This window comes from Pipistrellus kuhlii, unplaced genomic scaffold (assembly GCF_014108245.1).
Source record: "Pipistrellus kuhlii isolate mPipKuh1 unplaced genomic scaffold, mPipKuh1.p scaffold_m20_p_21, whole genome shotgun sequence".
Taxonomy (NCBI): Eukaryota; Metazoa; Chordata; class Mammalia; order Chiroptera; family Vespertilionidae; genus Pipistrellus; species Pipistrellus kuhlii.
In genome coordinates, this window is record NW_023425520.1 from 7,077,054 (window position 1) to 7,091,181 (window position 14,128).

Sequence of the window (14,128 nt, forward strand, 5' to 3'; positions counted from 1 at the left end):
GAGTTACTCACATTCTCTGGGCTCCCATTTTTTTGCATGTAAAATGAAGATGATAGTACCTACCTCCTTGGTTGTTGTGAGTTAATATATGTAACAAAAGAGTTAATAAATGTCCAGGTCTGACTTAGATCAGTGTCTGGAGCTGCTAACAAGTTCAAGGTAAATATTTGCTGCTTCTGTTACTATTGTCATTCCCTTCTGGAAGTTCACTTAGTACCAAGAGCAAAAACTGGCCATGCAGATGCTTTACGTGACACATCTGTTGGACAGAACAGATAGTACTAATCCCATTTCATCAGGGCTAATAAAAATACAATGCTCTTTGTGAGTGATACTTTCTTTAAACAGGGACTCTGCTTCCCAGGGGCTGACTTAAAGGGCCAGTTTTCTACCAACATAAGAATATTTACCATCCCAAATAAGTCATCTCATATGATCTTTTTCTTTCCAATATTTTAGTGGTTGTTAATATTTTGGGTCACAGACTCCTTTAAAAATCTCATGAAAACTGTGGACTCTGCTTGGAACATTCACATGTGGGTAAAATAGTTTGCAAGCAATGCCATGGGGTTTATTGATCTCCACCAAGGCTCCCCTGTTATAGACATGGGAGGATTAGAAAAAGAAAATTATGGACTGAATCTTCTTTCCAAAATTATTTGAGGCTCATCTCCATGGTGATTGTTTCAAATGCCAAGTTGCAGGGCCACACCTTCATAAGACAAACCTTGGAATCTAATTATTTTTGCCATTATGCTTTTAATTCCTCCTCTTGCGATGGTTCTCAGCTTTGGCCATATGTTAGAATCATATGTGAAGCTTTTAAAAATTCCAATGTGTGCCCAAGCCATACCCCAGATCAATTAAATCAGGATCTCTGGAGGCTGAGAGCAAGGCATTAGTGGCGTTTGAAGCTTGCAGATGATGTGGGTGCTCAAGCAAGGTTGAGAAATACTGTTTGACTGGCTCTGCATATGAGGAGAATGAATAATCCAGGTAATCTGGACACTCGAGGCCCTTAGCAACCCTGTGTTTTCTGCATCTTATCCATGTGGAGTATTAACATTTTCCTCTTTAAGTTAATGATTGGCTTTCTCCTCACGTCATTTAGTAATGTCACTAAGAAATGTATTGTTCAACTGTCACATAAGAAAAGCTTCGTTTTAATCAGAGGTTCTGGTGGGGAGAAAAAGAAGCAGAAGTAAAAACAAAAGCGGCTCTGGATTATTCAACTCCATCCAATCGCCCGAGTGTGCTTTATAAGAGCTGAAAACAAAGAGGAGGTGGCGGCCAAAATTTATTTTTAAGCTGGTTTTAAAGAGGTAGATGACTCCATTAAATCTGCGCGCGCATGAAGAAGTCCGGGGATGAAGCAGAGACATCTAAGGAGTGATGTTCCTTTTATTGTAGGAAATGAAGGGTAAGGTGAAGGCTGAGTAGGTGGGATTAAGTAGGAAAAAAAAAAAAAAAAAAAAAGAATTTTCTATAGAGTCATAATTTTAGAGCTACAAGAGAACACTGAGATACTCAAGCAGTATTTAGCTGCAGATTTTGCCCTTTAGCAAAGGTATTTCTTTCATTTTATAGATGAGAAAGCAGCCCAGGTTCGTGATGTCCCAGCCTGAGGTTTCAGCTAGTAGTGGTAAGGTCAGGCCTGGGCCCAGGTCCCCTGGATTCAGAGTGTTCTCTCACCCTCCACTATGCCAGGCTGACAAGGGCTCCCATCGCCAAGAGACCAGGTGAGCAGAGGAAGCTAATGTAACTAATAAGGTGATCGTCCATTTCCTCATCTAAACTTAGACACCCCTGAGAGTAAAAGGGGGACATTAGTCAAACATGACCTTATTTCTCTTTAAATCCCATTTGCCATCTTTCTTGATAGTTCTGCCATCAGTAATACTTCCGTGTGGACAGTGGCTTTTAAAAGCTTTTCAATGACCTTCAACTCATCTGTCAGCCCTTCCAGGTGAGAATGCCAACTTGTCAATCAAAAGAAAAGTTGCCTGGTTCTAACTCCCATTAATTTTCTTTTTCCTGTCTGTTGTCTAGATCCTAGCATTCCCGTTGGGCAACTCAGGGACTCTTGGGAGAGCAGTTTCAAACACATCTGTGGTGGGAGTGAGGTCTCACACGTGCATCCTGCACCTTGCTACCCACTTGCTTTGTGTGGAGTTTCTGCCGGGAGGCTCTCTGAGAGAACTTCTGTTTCCCGGGGACAAAGTGGTGCTTCCCCAGCGAACACACTATTTCTCCTTCCTTCATTAGGTTTCCTTTCTGAGAAGGCAGCGCTTTGATTTCTGCAACTGTTTTGCTTGTTAAAAGACAGATCTTAGCCAAAACCAGTTTGGCTCAGTAATAGAGCGTCAACCTGCAGACTGAAGAGTCCCTGGATTAAGGGCATGTACCTTGGTTGTGGGCACATCCCCAGTGGGAGATGTGCAGGAGGCAGCTGATCAATGTTTCTCTCTCATTGATGTTTCTAACTCTCTCTCCCTTCCTCTCTGTAAAAAAAAAAATCAATAAAATAAAAAAAGATTAAAAAAAAAAAAGACAGATCTGCCCTCTTGGCAGATGAGGCCCTGTTTGGCTAGGGCTGGATTTTTAAATGTGCACCAAATATTGATCAGCGACAATGATGGCTGTTAGTCAGTTTTCTGTAGGTGGTGCTCTTACCTTCCTGTATTAAAAATGTATTTTGGGGGGGACCCGCCAAGAACAGAGTGCCATTTCCTTACAGAAAATGAATGCTGTCTCCAATTGGGCTAACCTTGTCTCTCTCCTGCACCACACAGGTTACAGACTCACAGATACTCAGGAAGCCCCTTCAGTATCTCTCTATACTGATAGTCAGTGAATTCCTATTAAAAACTCTTGAGATTGGCTTTTGGAACTCCTTTCTAATCAAGATTGGGACCGATCAGGAGCAGGACTCAGTCAAGGTTACACAATCTGTATAAAATATATAGATTCCAGTTATCAATACTGCAGCGTTCACCCAAGTGTTGCTGCTTCATCTTGAGATTTCCTAACACAGCAGCTGGTTAATTCATTTATCTTAATATAATAGCCTGCCAGCAATTGCTATTCTTCAGTTTGCTGTTACTGTAGACTTTTGCTATATAAAACAAACTTAAGGCCATTTATTCTCAGCTGTGTCAGGACTTTTGCTGTAGCACTGTCTCCCAACTTTGTTGGTGCTTTTACTGCCTTATCGTGTTGTCTTGATTTTCTTAGCTTCCCTACACAAAGCGGTGTTTTCTCCTGGAGAGTTGCTTGGGGCCATGAAGCTCACTGGTGACTAAAGAGGTTAACTTGTGAAGGTGGGTTCCTGTGCTGGGTGGAAATCCTTAGGTAGGAAAGGTTCTGACAGAGAATGTAGTGGGACACTCAATAGCAGCATTTTCGTAGGAATTGTGAACGTTGCTGGGTGGATAAGGTTAGACTTCAAATACCATTTGCAGATGTCTCATCTAATTTCCCGTGCTGAAAGCAATTTTGAAGTTCAACTTTTGTTGTAGCTTTATGACCTTCAAAATTAAGAAATTATTCAATGTTTATTGCAAAACTACCGACATACCATGTCAGAGAGGTTTTTTTTCAGATCTATCAAGCATAAGCCTGGTTTGATTCACTGAGCTTTCAATTTCCTCTAAAGCCATCTTCAAGTGTTTGTGGAAGCATTCATGACCTTATTGGGGGGTAGTGTGTTCTAAAGATGGGGGTACAATCATACCAAGCCATATTTTAAGGCCTCAAGGAGAGTTTACATGTTTTACCCACAAGGAAATTTTCCTTGGCCAGTTACAGTTTGATTGGCTTTACAATGTATGTGTTGAAGGACATATCTTCTGTCAGTGCTGTGGATCACAGTACAGTGCCAAGATAAACAGTAGGGAAATAATCAGCTTGGTGAGACAATGAAAAGAGCATTATCTAACTAGCAGGGTGACCTCAAAAATCAACCAGTGTTTAATAACAAATGCCTTAACCTCTTAGAACTCTGGTGTTTTCATTTGTCTTACGAACATCTTTGAGACAATATACATGACAAACAAGGCTAGTATACTGACCCGCTGTAAAATGTTATTGTTGCCAAAACTGGTTTGGCTCAGTGGATAAAGCATCAGCCTGGGGACTGAAGGGTCCCGGGTTCAATTCTGGTCAAAGGCATGTACCTTGGTTGCAGGCACATTCCCAGTCAGAGGTATACAGTAGGCGGCTGATTGATGTTTCTCTTTCATCGATGTTTCTGGCTCTCTACCTCTCTCCCTTCCTCTCTGTAAAAAAATCAATAAAATATATATATTTTTTTAAATGTTATTGTTGATTTTCTTGTCCTAATAATATTTTGCAATTGAAGATTTGAAACCTTAATTGTCGTAAAAACTGAAGTGGATAGGGCTTTGGCTCACTCAAAACTTTAGAGGGTAAGAACAGGAAGACCTGCATTGGTACCTCATCCCCCCATATACTTCCAGGGTTCTCAGTGCTTAAAGCAGACTGAATACTAAACCATGATTCGAATTTACAAGTGCTATTGTGGAGACAGGGCATTGTGAAGGGTATGTCACTATCAAAGGCCATTTTCTGTATGGTGAAGTGGCAAACTGTTGCATTGGAAGCTTAGAAGCAACATGAATTGGACTTGGATATAATAGGATAGGATTCAGTAGTTAATATGAATGGACCCCTGGATTCTCTAATGTATCAGAACCAAAAGTTTATCCAAATAATTAGTGTGAAGCTGACGAATACAAAGACTGGTGGAGGCACATCAAAGGATCTAGTATTCAGGGTTGAGGGTTCCCTGGCTAAAAAATGTGTGTAAGGAAGGAAATGTGTGAAAGTAAGGGCTCTCGGAAACACTGTGTCATCAGTATTGTCAATTAGTCCAGTGGGATAATCAGGGACAGGGTAGAATCTCCAGCCTTGAGGCTTGGAGGAACCATTAGCACAAAAGAGTTTCTCATGGCTTGCTACAGAATGCCCTGAGCTAGAGGGGGGAGAGGATAATGGCAAGATACAATGAACCTAATGTAATGGATATCCACAGTAAGCACGAGGGGGGGGGGGGGGATGCTTATGTAAGTCCTAAAATGCATTATCAAACATTGGAGCAGAGTTGTGGACTGACTTTTGGTGGGGGAACTATGGGAGCTATACGACTGGCAGTGAGGTTAGAAATGAATAACAACATTGAGCATGGCCAGCCAATCCTCACTCAAAAGCAACCTTGATTTGTAAGTGTAGATTCCATTTGATATTGATTGGTCAGGCTTCATTCCTTCTAGCATGACCATTTTGCCACTCAATAGAAAAGAAGGTTCACATCCAAGGTACAGGCATATTTTAGTAAACATCCTAAACTGAAAATGTAAAATAAAACGTTCAGACTCATCATGGAGATGAGGGTCATCATAACTGGACCATGTCAATGGGAAGACATGTTTGAGGATAAAAATAAGCTGATTAGGAAGGGAAGCAGAGCATAACAGTAGGGCAGAGATTTGCTTGTGTGGAAGGCCATAAATTCCCGGGCAGTGATGTGCTGGCAAATGTTTAACAACCAGTTGTTTTGCAGAGGGGAGGTAGGGAGGGGCATTCAGACTTTTGGGAGGGAGCACTGGCTTCTAGTATTTGCTAATTTCTGAGGTATAAATATTCCCATCGTGGCCAATTTCGATCACACAGATACAACACATGTAAAGAACCTCAAGAGCATAGAAAATAGTAAAATGTAGTGAAAATAATTAGGAAGTGATGAGATTTCAGTACTTATTACCTTTGCTTATAATATAAGCAATTTAATTATGTTTTTAAAATTTAATTTTTTAAAATGGCTGTTTTCCAACAAAACAGCTTGCAAAATTCCTAAAAATTTAACAACCAGCTCTGAGAGCAATAAGAGCTGGCTCCATCACATCGCTGCCTGTGAGTGAAAGCAGAGCACCTTTAGGAAAAGGTAAGAGGAGAAAGGCCCTGCTGTCTTGTCTCAGTGGTGATGGTTGAACTATGAACCCGGAGGTCCTGGTTTGAGTCCCCAATGCAGGATATGCAGGAGGCAGCCAATCAATGATTCTCTCTCATCATTGATGTTTTGGTCTCTCCCTCTCCCTTCCTGTCTGAAATCAATAAAAATATTTTAAAGATATATTTTATTGATTTTTTTACAGAGAGGAAGAGAGGGGGATAGAGAGCTACAAACTTCGATGAGAGAGAACCATCTATCAGCTGCCTCCTGCACACCCCCCACTGGGGATGTGCCCACAACCAAGGCACATGCCCTTGACCGGAGTTGAACCCGGTTGCAGTCCACAGGCTGACGCTCTACCCACTGAGCCAAACTGGTTTCGACTAAAAATATTTTTTTTTTTTAAAGAGAAAGCAATAACAGTGAAATATGTTTTAATTTGTGAAGAAAATATGGATAAATGTGAGTTTAGACTCTTTTTCATTTAATACTTCAATATAGAATGGAAGTTATTTTTTAAATATATTTTTATTGATTTCAGAGAGGAAGAGAGGGAGAGAGAGAGAGAGATCAATGATGAGAATCATCAATTGGCTGCCTCCTGCATGCCCCCTACTGGGGATGGAGCCCTAAACTCCCACGGGAATCTAACCATGACCTCCTGGTTCAAAGGTCTATGCTCAACCACTGAGCAAAACTAGTCGGGCTAGAATGGAAGTTTTGAAGCTGCAGCTGTATGAATACCAAAGGGCATGTTGAATAGGGAATTTAAGTATTTCATGTGAGAACTGGGTTAGTTAGTACCTAAAGTTCCTTCCAACCTTGAACCTATACATTTCTGTGGTTAGGCATAAGACACATACCAGTGTCATAGCTAAACTCAAATGCCAGCCAAAAAACTACAATGTGGAAGGAGACTCATACTTCCAAAAATTATCTATTTGGATAACAGTTTGTCTACACTATAGGTTATTTATGACCAAATAGTAAGAATACTGAAGATAGATTTCAGAGATAATGTTTAATTTCACAAAGTTTGCATTTTATTATATACCAAAGAGATGTTTAGCTCATATATTTATAGGCTTTAACCTCCCATGAAAGATCAAGCAAGATTTTGATTGCAATTTACAAACAGAAGGTATTGGTATGAATTTACCAATCTCTCTTCCATCTTTACATATGCACACTGTTAAATGACCAAAACAAAATGTTCCTGTTTTATGGTCAAACCAGGGATTAAATCACAATTATAATGGACTACAAACTTTTACCTTAATGTGGAAAATCGATAACGTAGATTTTTTTTAATTATCATGTTCTAATATCAGCATTAGAATTAACTTTATAAAATAAGTTTATTCTTTTCCCTGAATATATGTCACTTATACAATATTTGGAGAGACACCAATGTCAAAAGGAGAAAAAAAATGTCTATTGTGTCACTGCCAGGAACATTTCTGGGAACACCTTGGTACATTTCCTTCCTGTCTTGTTTTGGCTCCATACATTTTGTTTACTTGTTGTACATACTGTGATCATATTGTATCTTCGTTTTTCATATCCTGCTCCTAAAGCACAAGCAATTTTTTCTGTTTTTACAATCATCCGACAACATAATAATCCACCTGGTGGATTCACTGTAGTTTTTCTTAAACACCTGCTGGTGTAGGATTTGATAGTGAGTTCTGCGCTTTGAACATTGTGGTGTGAATTGTCATTGTAATCTAGATTTTGCAGAGTTTTGGGAAACGGCCTTCCTGGCCAAGCCTGTAGATTTGAAGAAAGTACATAAAAATATCCTTGTAATTTTCCCGTGAAGCTCTTGAACCTGCTCCATGTCAGAAAGCATGGGTATGGTTTGCCAATATTTTTAAACTGTGTTGTTCTACTCAGGGACTCTTTTTACCCTTGAGTTCATGATCTTTCCTAGACAAATCACTCCCCCTCTCCCACCCCCACTCCTCCCACTCAACAGTTCTATCTGCCTAGAGAGAAATGGCTGATCACCACATCCCCATGGAGACCCTTTTTCCCCTTGACCCATGATTGGTTTCCTTCCAACCTTTTTTAGCCATTCCTCTCAGCTTCCTTTGTTGGCTTCTCCTCCCCGACCACCCTCTTAATACTAGTATGATCCGTCTTCTTGGCCTCTGTGCTGGGTCCCCTTCTCACTCTTCCAGATAACCTCATATACCATTTCCAGATATTTACCATGCAAATGCCATGGACTTCCCAGTGGCTGCCAAATCTAGATCTCCAGCCATTTCAAATGCCTTTGGGAAGCAGAGAAAGATAAAAACCAAAGAAGTACCTGTAACCATTAGATTTGGTAACCCGGAGATTGTTAATGACCATGACAGAAACCCTTTCAGTCAAGTGACAGGGACAGAAGCCTTAGTGCTGAGAATAGCAGACAGAATGTAAGATAAGGAAGAGGAGATAAACAAGAGCAACCCTTGCCTCTGGGCTAGTGGGTGTGCTGACCTCTCTTCCTAAGAGCCATCTGGAAGAAAGGAAGGCAGTTTATGGTCCGCTGAAATGACCGCTCAGGGCCAAAGGTGCCGGGTCACTTGTAGCTGGGTCCCAGACCTTTGATAATTAGGCCCATCTCAGCTCAGCTCAGCTCATGACTCTATGCGATGTTCTTAGAAAAGTGCTCAGGACATTCTCCATGCTCTAGGAACTCTTGTTATAATTATCACCATGTTAGACAAGCTTTAATGGCTTCTAAGAACAAATAATTTATGTAGACCAAGTCGTTTTTCAGGATGTGTGACGATTCAAATCTTGCATATGGCAAAAACCGAAGCCTAAGAAAAATGATTTGCATATTGGGGTGCCAGTCCCCAGTTTAATGGTCCGTTCTCTCTCTCTTCTCTCATTCTTTTCTGAGTTCTGGTTAAGGTGGCGAGCCCTCCCAGTGAAAAGGAAAAGATAGTAAAGACATATGCAGAGAAGCACATCTATGAAAGCAACCAAAACAGAAATACAGCAGTGTGCATTGAAGGTTTATACCTGTTTGTACACGCAGCTGAAAGATGAGATAGAGGGTGAATTTTTAATTTTGGTGTGTCCATTGGTAAAGTGAACATTTTTAATGTAGAAATGGAGGCACAGTAAACACAACGGTGCAGCTGTTCCATCGCGGAGGAATTCTGAAACTTGTACAATTCAACTTTCTGGAGATGAAGATTAAGATAGAGCAGCGTTTTTCAACCGCTGTTCCGCGGCACAGATGTTGCCTGGTGTGCCGTAGGTGCAGACAAGACAAGAATTTTATAATTTTTCACTATTTTGTTTACTTAATATTTCATAATAAAGTAATTATAAAATACTTTCTTTGTGTTTATTTGATTCCTATTCAAGAGAATTACTTTATATATAGTCAATATAGGCACAGAGTTAAATTTTTTAACACTTTCTAATGGTGGTGTGCCTCGTGATTTTTTTCATGAAACAAGTGTGCCTTTGCCCAAAAAAGGTTGAAAAACACTGAGATAGAGAATGGAAATGATGGACAGGAGGTTAAGGTCAAAGTCTTAGGTATTTTTTTGCAGGTGTTTTTCATGGGGAACATGTGGACCCCTATCTCATAAGAGCACATGTGTCAAACACAAGGCCCGCGGGCCAAATCCGTCCCGCCAGGCCTTGCAATGTGGCCCGCACCGCACTGTCATCACTGCACTCCGCTGCGTTTCCATCACAATGACAGTTTATGACTGTTCAGTAAACCATTCGGCCAGCGATTTAGGCTGGATTTTAGATTTTGGCCCCTTCTCTGATTGAGTTCGACACCCCTACATAAGAGTATTGTGGAGACTGACATGTACAACCATCTTTCATGACTGCACCACGAATACATCTTTCAATGAAGTGCACATCCCTTCTTGGCTGGTGACTGGTTTCCTGTTTACTTTTTCTTTACACCTCTTCACTCCATAGAAGATGCTTTCCGTACACATCTGATCATAACTTAGCAGTTAGCATTTACCATGCACTCCAATTAAGTAATTTCATCTTGGAAACGGTCCTATAAGGTAGAAAGAATGGAATGGCCATCATGTGTGGAGCCAGTGTTTGGCAGCCTGACTCTTCACCACTGTTTCCACGCTTTTAGTGTTAGAAACTGGGCCTCTTTCCCGGCCATCTTCGGCGACCGGCAAACTCAGCTTGCTGTTCGGAAACCATACTGAACCGCGTCCCGTCGCCAAGGGCCGTCGCCGCAGTTTCCGGGTCACCCCCATGGAACCGGCTCAGCGACGCCCTCCCAGCTCCGCGAACTTTCACCTTGGCCGCGCAGAGTTTGCACCCCAATCCCTTTCCCCTCTCCCCAATCCGCCCCCCCCACCCCCGCCTCAGGACCAACCCACAGGGGCACTATTTTAAGGAGCAAAACGGGTATTCGCTAAAAAGACCCAGGCCCGCATAAACCCCTGCGAGCGGGGACTTTTTCGGGAGAGCGGCGCCGCCCCAGGGTCCGGCACCGGCGCGAGGGCTGGGGGGCCGGGGCCGGGGAGCTGGGCCGAGAGGAGCGCGCACCGGGCGCCGAAAGAGGGCAGATGCCCGGACCCCGATCCCCGGTCCACGGTCCCCAGCGCGGGCCCGGGCGCGGCGCAGGACCGGACGGTGGGACCAGGCGGCCCCGCGGAGAGGAAGGGGCGGGGCCAGGAGGCCGCCGGGCCGCTCCCCGCCTCGCCCCGCCCCCGGCCACGCCCGGAGACCACGCCCCCGGTGACGTCACTGCCCAGGCCAGCCGGCGCCATTTTGAAAGTGGAGTCGCCTGCTCCTGCCGCTGCCGCCCGCCGTCGCTTGTCGTAGCCGCCGCCGCCGCTGCAGGAGGAAGAGCAAGGACGGGGAAGCCCCGGAGTGAAACCCACCATCCTGCCGGCTCGTCGGCCCGCCCCGCCTTCCTGCTCCCCGGCCCCCCGCCCCCGGCCCCCACAGGTGCCATCCGCCGCCATCCGCCCTCTCTACCCCCCCATCCCCAGGTGAGGGGGGTGAGTTCAGGAAGCGGAGACCCCGAGGCACCCGGCAGGGTCACCATTTGCAGCGCAACATGGCAGGTAAAGGAGAAATCACCCTCGGCCGCTGACAAGGCTCCGCTTCCTTCCTCCTCCCTCCGTCCCCCCCTAGCGACCGCCGAGCCTCTGGGAGAGCCGCGGGCGCCGCGGGTTTCGGGGGACCGGCCGGGCGGGGTGCGGCGCGGCGGGGCGGACAGGGCCCCGCGCGGCCGGCGGGCGCTGCGATGTGTCGAATTGGCTTTTAAAAACCGAGGGCTGAGCCCCGGCGTGGGTGGGGGTGGGGTGCGCGCCGGCGAGCTGCGGGGAGCGGCGTGGGTGGGGCGCGGTGGGGGCGCGGGCCGACCCGCCCCTCCTGCTCCGGCGCCGGGTGGAACCCCGTGCCACCCTCTCCCCGCACTTTTTGGCGGATCTTCCTTCATTTAATGACTGTGCTCCCCCTGCATGCAAGGCTTCTTGGGTGTTTTGTACAAATATATTTTGCACTGGGAAGGAAAAGTGCTTTTACAAGTTAAAATGCAATGTGCCCCCCCCTCCTTCCCCGGTAGGCACGTATATTTTTGAGACCATTAACCTGAGTTGTTTTGTGTGTGTGTGTGTGTGTGTGTGTGTCTCCGTGTCTCCAACCATCTCCTTTTCGTTTCTTACCCTTGACGTCCAAAGAGTGCAAGGCCTTTAAGACGGCAAGTTGCATGAAAAAATGTGATTTCAACTTTCCGTTTTGCACGTTAGCTTTTGTGCAGATGTCCTTTTCCCAAAAGGCTTTCAATTGAGTTAAAATAGTTGTGGAGTTCAGTGATATAAATAGCCAAGAGGGAAGAGATTTTTAGGTAAAAAGCTTGGGAAGGGGGGGAGGGAATGATGCATAGGGGAAAAACAGGTTTGAATATTTAGCAAAGAATCGAAGTGAAGGAAGAGAAAGGTAATTTTGCTTCGAGGATTCCTTTTGTACATTTTGGTGTGGCTGAATATCTTCATCCAGTAGACTTCATTCTAGAGCTAGGTTCAGTTTCTCCATAGACATTTCCTCTTCGAGTATTTATTTAGACCTGAAATAGAAACATTCAGGGACCAAACCAGTTTTCTTGGATTATTTTAATAGATAGATAATTAAACCCTTGAAAGAGTTAACAGGTTGGATTGACTTCTGGTTTGCTATAAACAAGTTGCTCTTTGGGTAATTAAGTAAAATTAAAGTTGTTTTGCTCAAGATGATGACAAATGAGCAAAATTAATTCTTTGCAAGATCCTTTGGAATTTGAGGGGCATGGTGAAGAGAGGCCAAACAGGCTTCCTTTGAGAATCTTTCCACCAGCTTTTTCCCTCTGGAGCCAGTGATTTCCTGGCAATCCAGTGCAAGAAGTGGGTGGCCAGTGTTGCGTTTGCTCTCTATGGTGATAGGGCTCCTACTCCACCATGCAGTGATGTTCCTTGAAGTTTTCCACTCGTTCCATGTTTTATGGTAGTTTTAACCTTACTCATTCTTCTGCAGACTTCTTGTACACTTAGAGAAAAACTAACTTTGGCTATTTGCTTTTTTCCCTTACATTTAAGCAAGATCTACCAGTCAGTATTGGAGGGGAAGGGAACTTTTGAACACATTGTACAATGTTAGTGACAGTACATGGCCTTTTAATTCTTTATACCCAAGTCTCTTTTTTTCCTAAAGCAGTACCAACTGTCAGGGACTAACCTTTTCCCAATCAGTGCTCTGGGTGGTGGTTGGGTATGTGGGCAGTACTGGGCTATTAGTGTCATGCCAGCCGTGGATACCATCTCAGTGTTTAGTAGCGTAAACACGAACAGAACTCAGTTTTAATCAGTATGTGTTCTTTTTTCCAGGAGCTGGAGGAGGGAATGATATTCAGTGGTGTTTTTCTCAGGTGAAAGGAGCAGTAGATGATGATGTAGCAGAAGGTAAGAAAGCATTTACGAATGCAAATTTTGAATACAGAATCTTCAAAATCTTGATTGCTAGAGGATTTCTTTGTGGATGAGTCTGTTATATAGGAACATCTTGTGTTGTCCAAGCAACAGAAGAACAGTTTCAGGAAAATAGTTTCAAATCTTTCATTCTTTAGGCCTCCTTATTAATTTTCCATGAATTAAATGAAAGGAGCAGTAGATGATATATGTAAGACCATCAAAAGATAAATCCAAGGTCTATACGATAAAGGTTTCCTTGCTATGTAAATTCCACATACAAGTAAATGTGATGCCTTTTCATGCTGTACATCATTTTTAGGTAATTAAGTTGAAATAGGTGCCATCACATTCAGCTCAGAAAGCATCTTGACAGAATCTTGTATTTTAGAGGGAAGCTTTTTAGTTTTTTGTGTGTTTTTTAACTTGCCTACTTTGAAGGTGTGGTGTTGATTAGCGTATTCAGTGAAGAAATGTTTGCTCAAATGATTCATTTTATTGTCTTATAAGGATTAATTTAGGTGGATAAAAATAACAGTGCTATGGTTATATCACATGTCTTCCAGGGAGCATATTGTGCAGTTAAAAGCTGGATTTGTTCGGTTGATATAATAGAATAGTATTAGTTTTTCCTCCAAATTTGTTTATTAGTGTATTTCAAAAGTTCAAAGTTTTGAAACTTTAGGATTCTGTTCTCATTTGAGATGTGGAGGAGACATTTCCCAAAAGTAGTTGCATTGTTTTATTCAGCAATAAAATTTTTAAAGTTCAGATTTTAATAGTGTTCTGTCTTGAATGACGGTAGGAATTTTCCAACGAAACTCAGATAAATTAAAACATGGATGTTTAAGCCCTGGCTGGGGAGCTCAGTTGGTTGGAGCATGTTCTGACTCACCGAAGATGCAGGCTTTTTCCCTGGTCGGCACATGCAAGAAGCAGCCATTGAGGCAGCAAGTTGATGTTTCCTTTCTCTCTCTCCCACTTGCTCCCTCCCTCCCTTTTCTCTTTCTCTAATAATAAATCTTAAAATTTACTTTAATTTTAAAAAATGTCTAGTGAAAGTTTATAAATCAACTTTCTCAAGATTATATTGTCCTCATATTAAGACACTGTTTTGAGGATTTTTTTCATGTTATGGTAGGATAATGGCTTTGTGTTAAGCCAGGAGGATACTTGGATATGTCAGTGTCATTTTTAACGCAGTGTCTGATCA

General features: G+C 43.1%; 2 protein-coding genes across 4 annotated transcripts in view; one reads left to right on the forward strand and one right to left on the reverse strand.

The window, feature by feature from the left end:
• Window positions 1-9,781: 9,781 nt before the first annotated feature.
• Window positions 9,782-10,935, reverse strand: LOC123652886 (arf-GAP with GTPase, ANK repeat and PH domain-containing protein 2-like). Its single transcript, XM_045585917.1, has 2 exons — window positions 10,337-10,935; window positions 9,782-10,300 (listed from the first exon to the last, which is right to left on the reverse strand). The coding sequence occupies exon 1, from the start codon at window positions 10,933-10,935 to the stop codon at window positions 10,357-10,359; it is 579 nt and encodes a 192-aa protein (XP_045441873.1). The 3' UTR covers window positions 9,782-10,300; window positions 10,337-10,356.
• Window positions 10,905-14,128, forward strand: part of PPP2R2A (protein phosphatase 2 regulatory subunit Balpha) — an 81,479-nt gene continuing 78,255 nt past the window's right edge. For 2 of the 3 annotated variants that reach the window (XM_036450143.2, XM_045585915.1), the window contains exons 1-2: window positions 10,905-11,037; window positions 12,835-12,909. In XM_036450143.2, coding sequence (XP_036306036.1) covers window positions 11,031-11,037; window positions 12,835-12,909 — 82 coding nt within the window. In that variant the 5' untranslated portion in view covers window positions 10,905-11,030. Of the gene's footprint in view, window positions 11,038-12,834; window positions 12,910-14,128 lie in introns of those variants that run through there. The other variant, XM_036450144.1, reaches the window with a different exon arrangement.

Bases quoted from the DNA above. Each gene is read 5' to 3' on its own strand.
- LOC123652886 (XM_045585917.1), bottom strand. From the start codon at position 10,935: ATGGCGGCGGATGGCACCTGTGGGGGCCGGGGGCGGGGGGCCGGGGAG.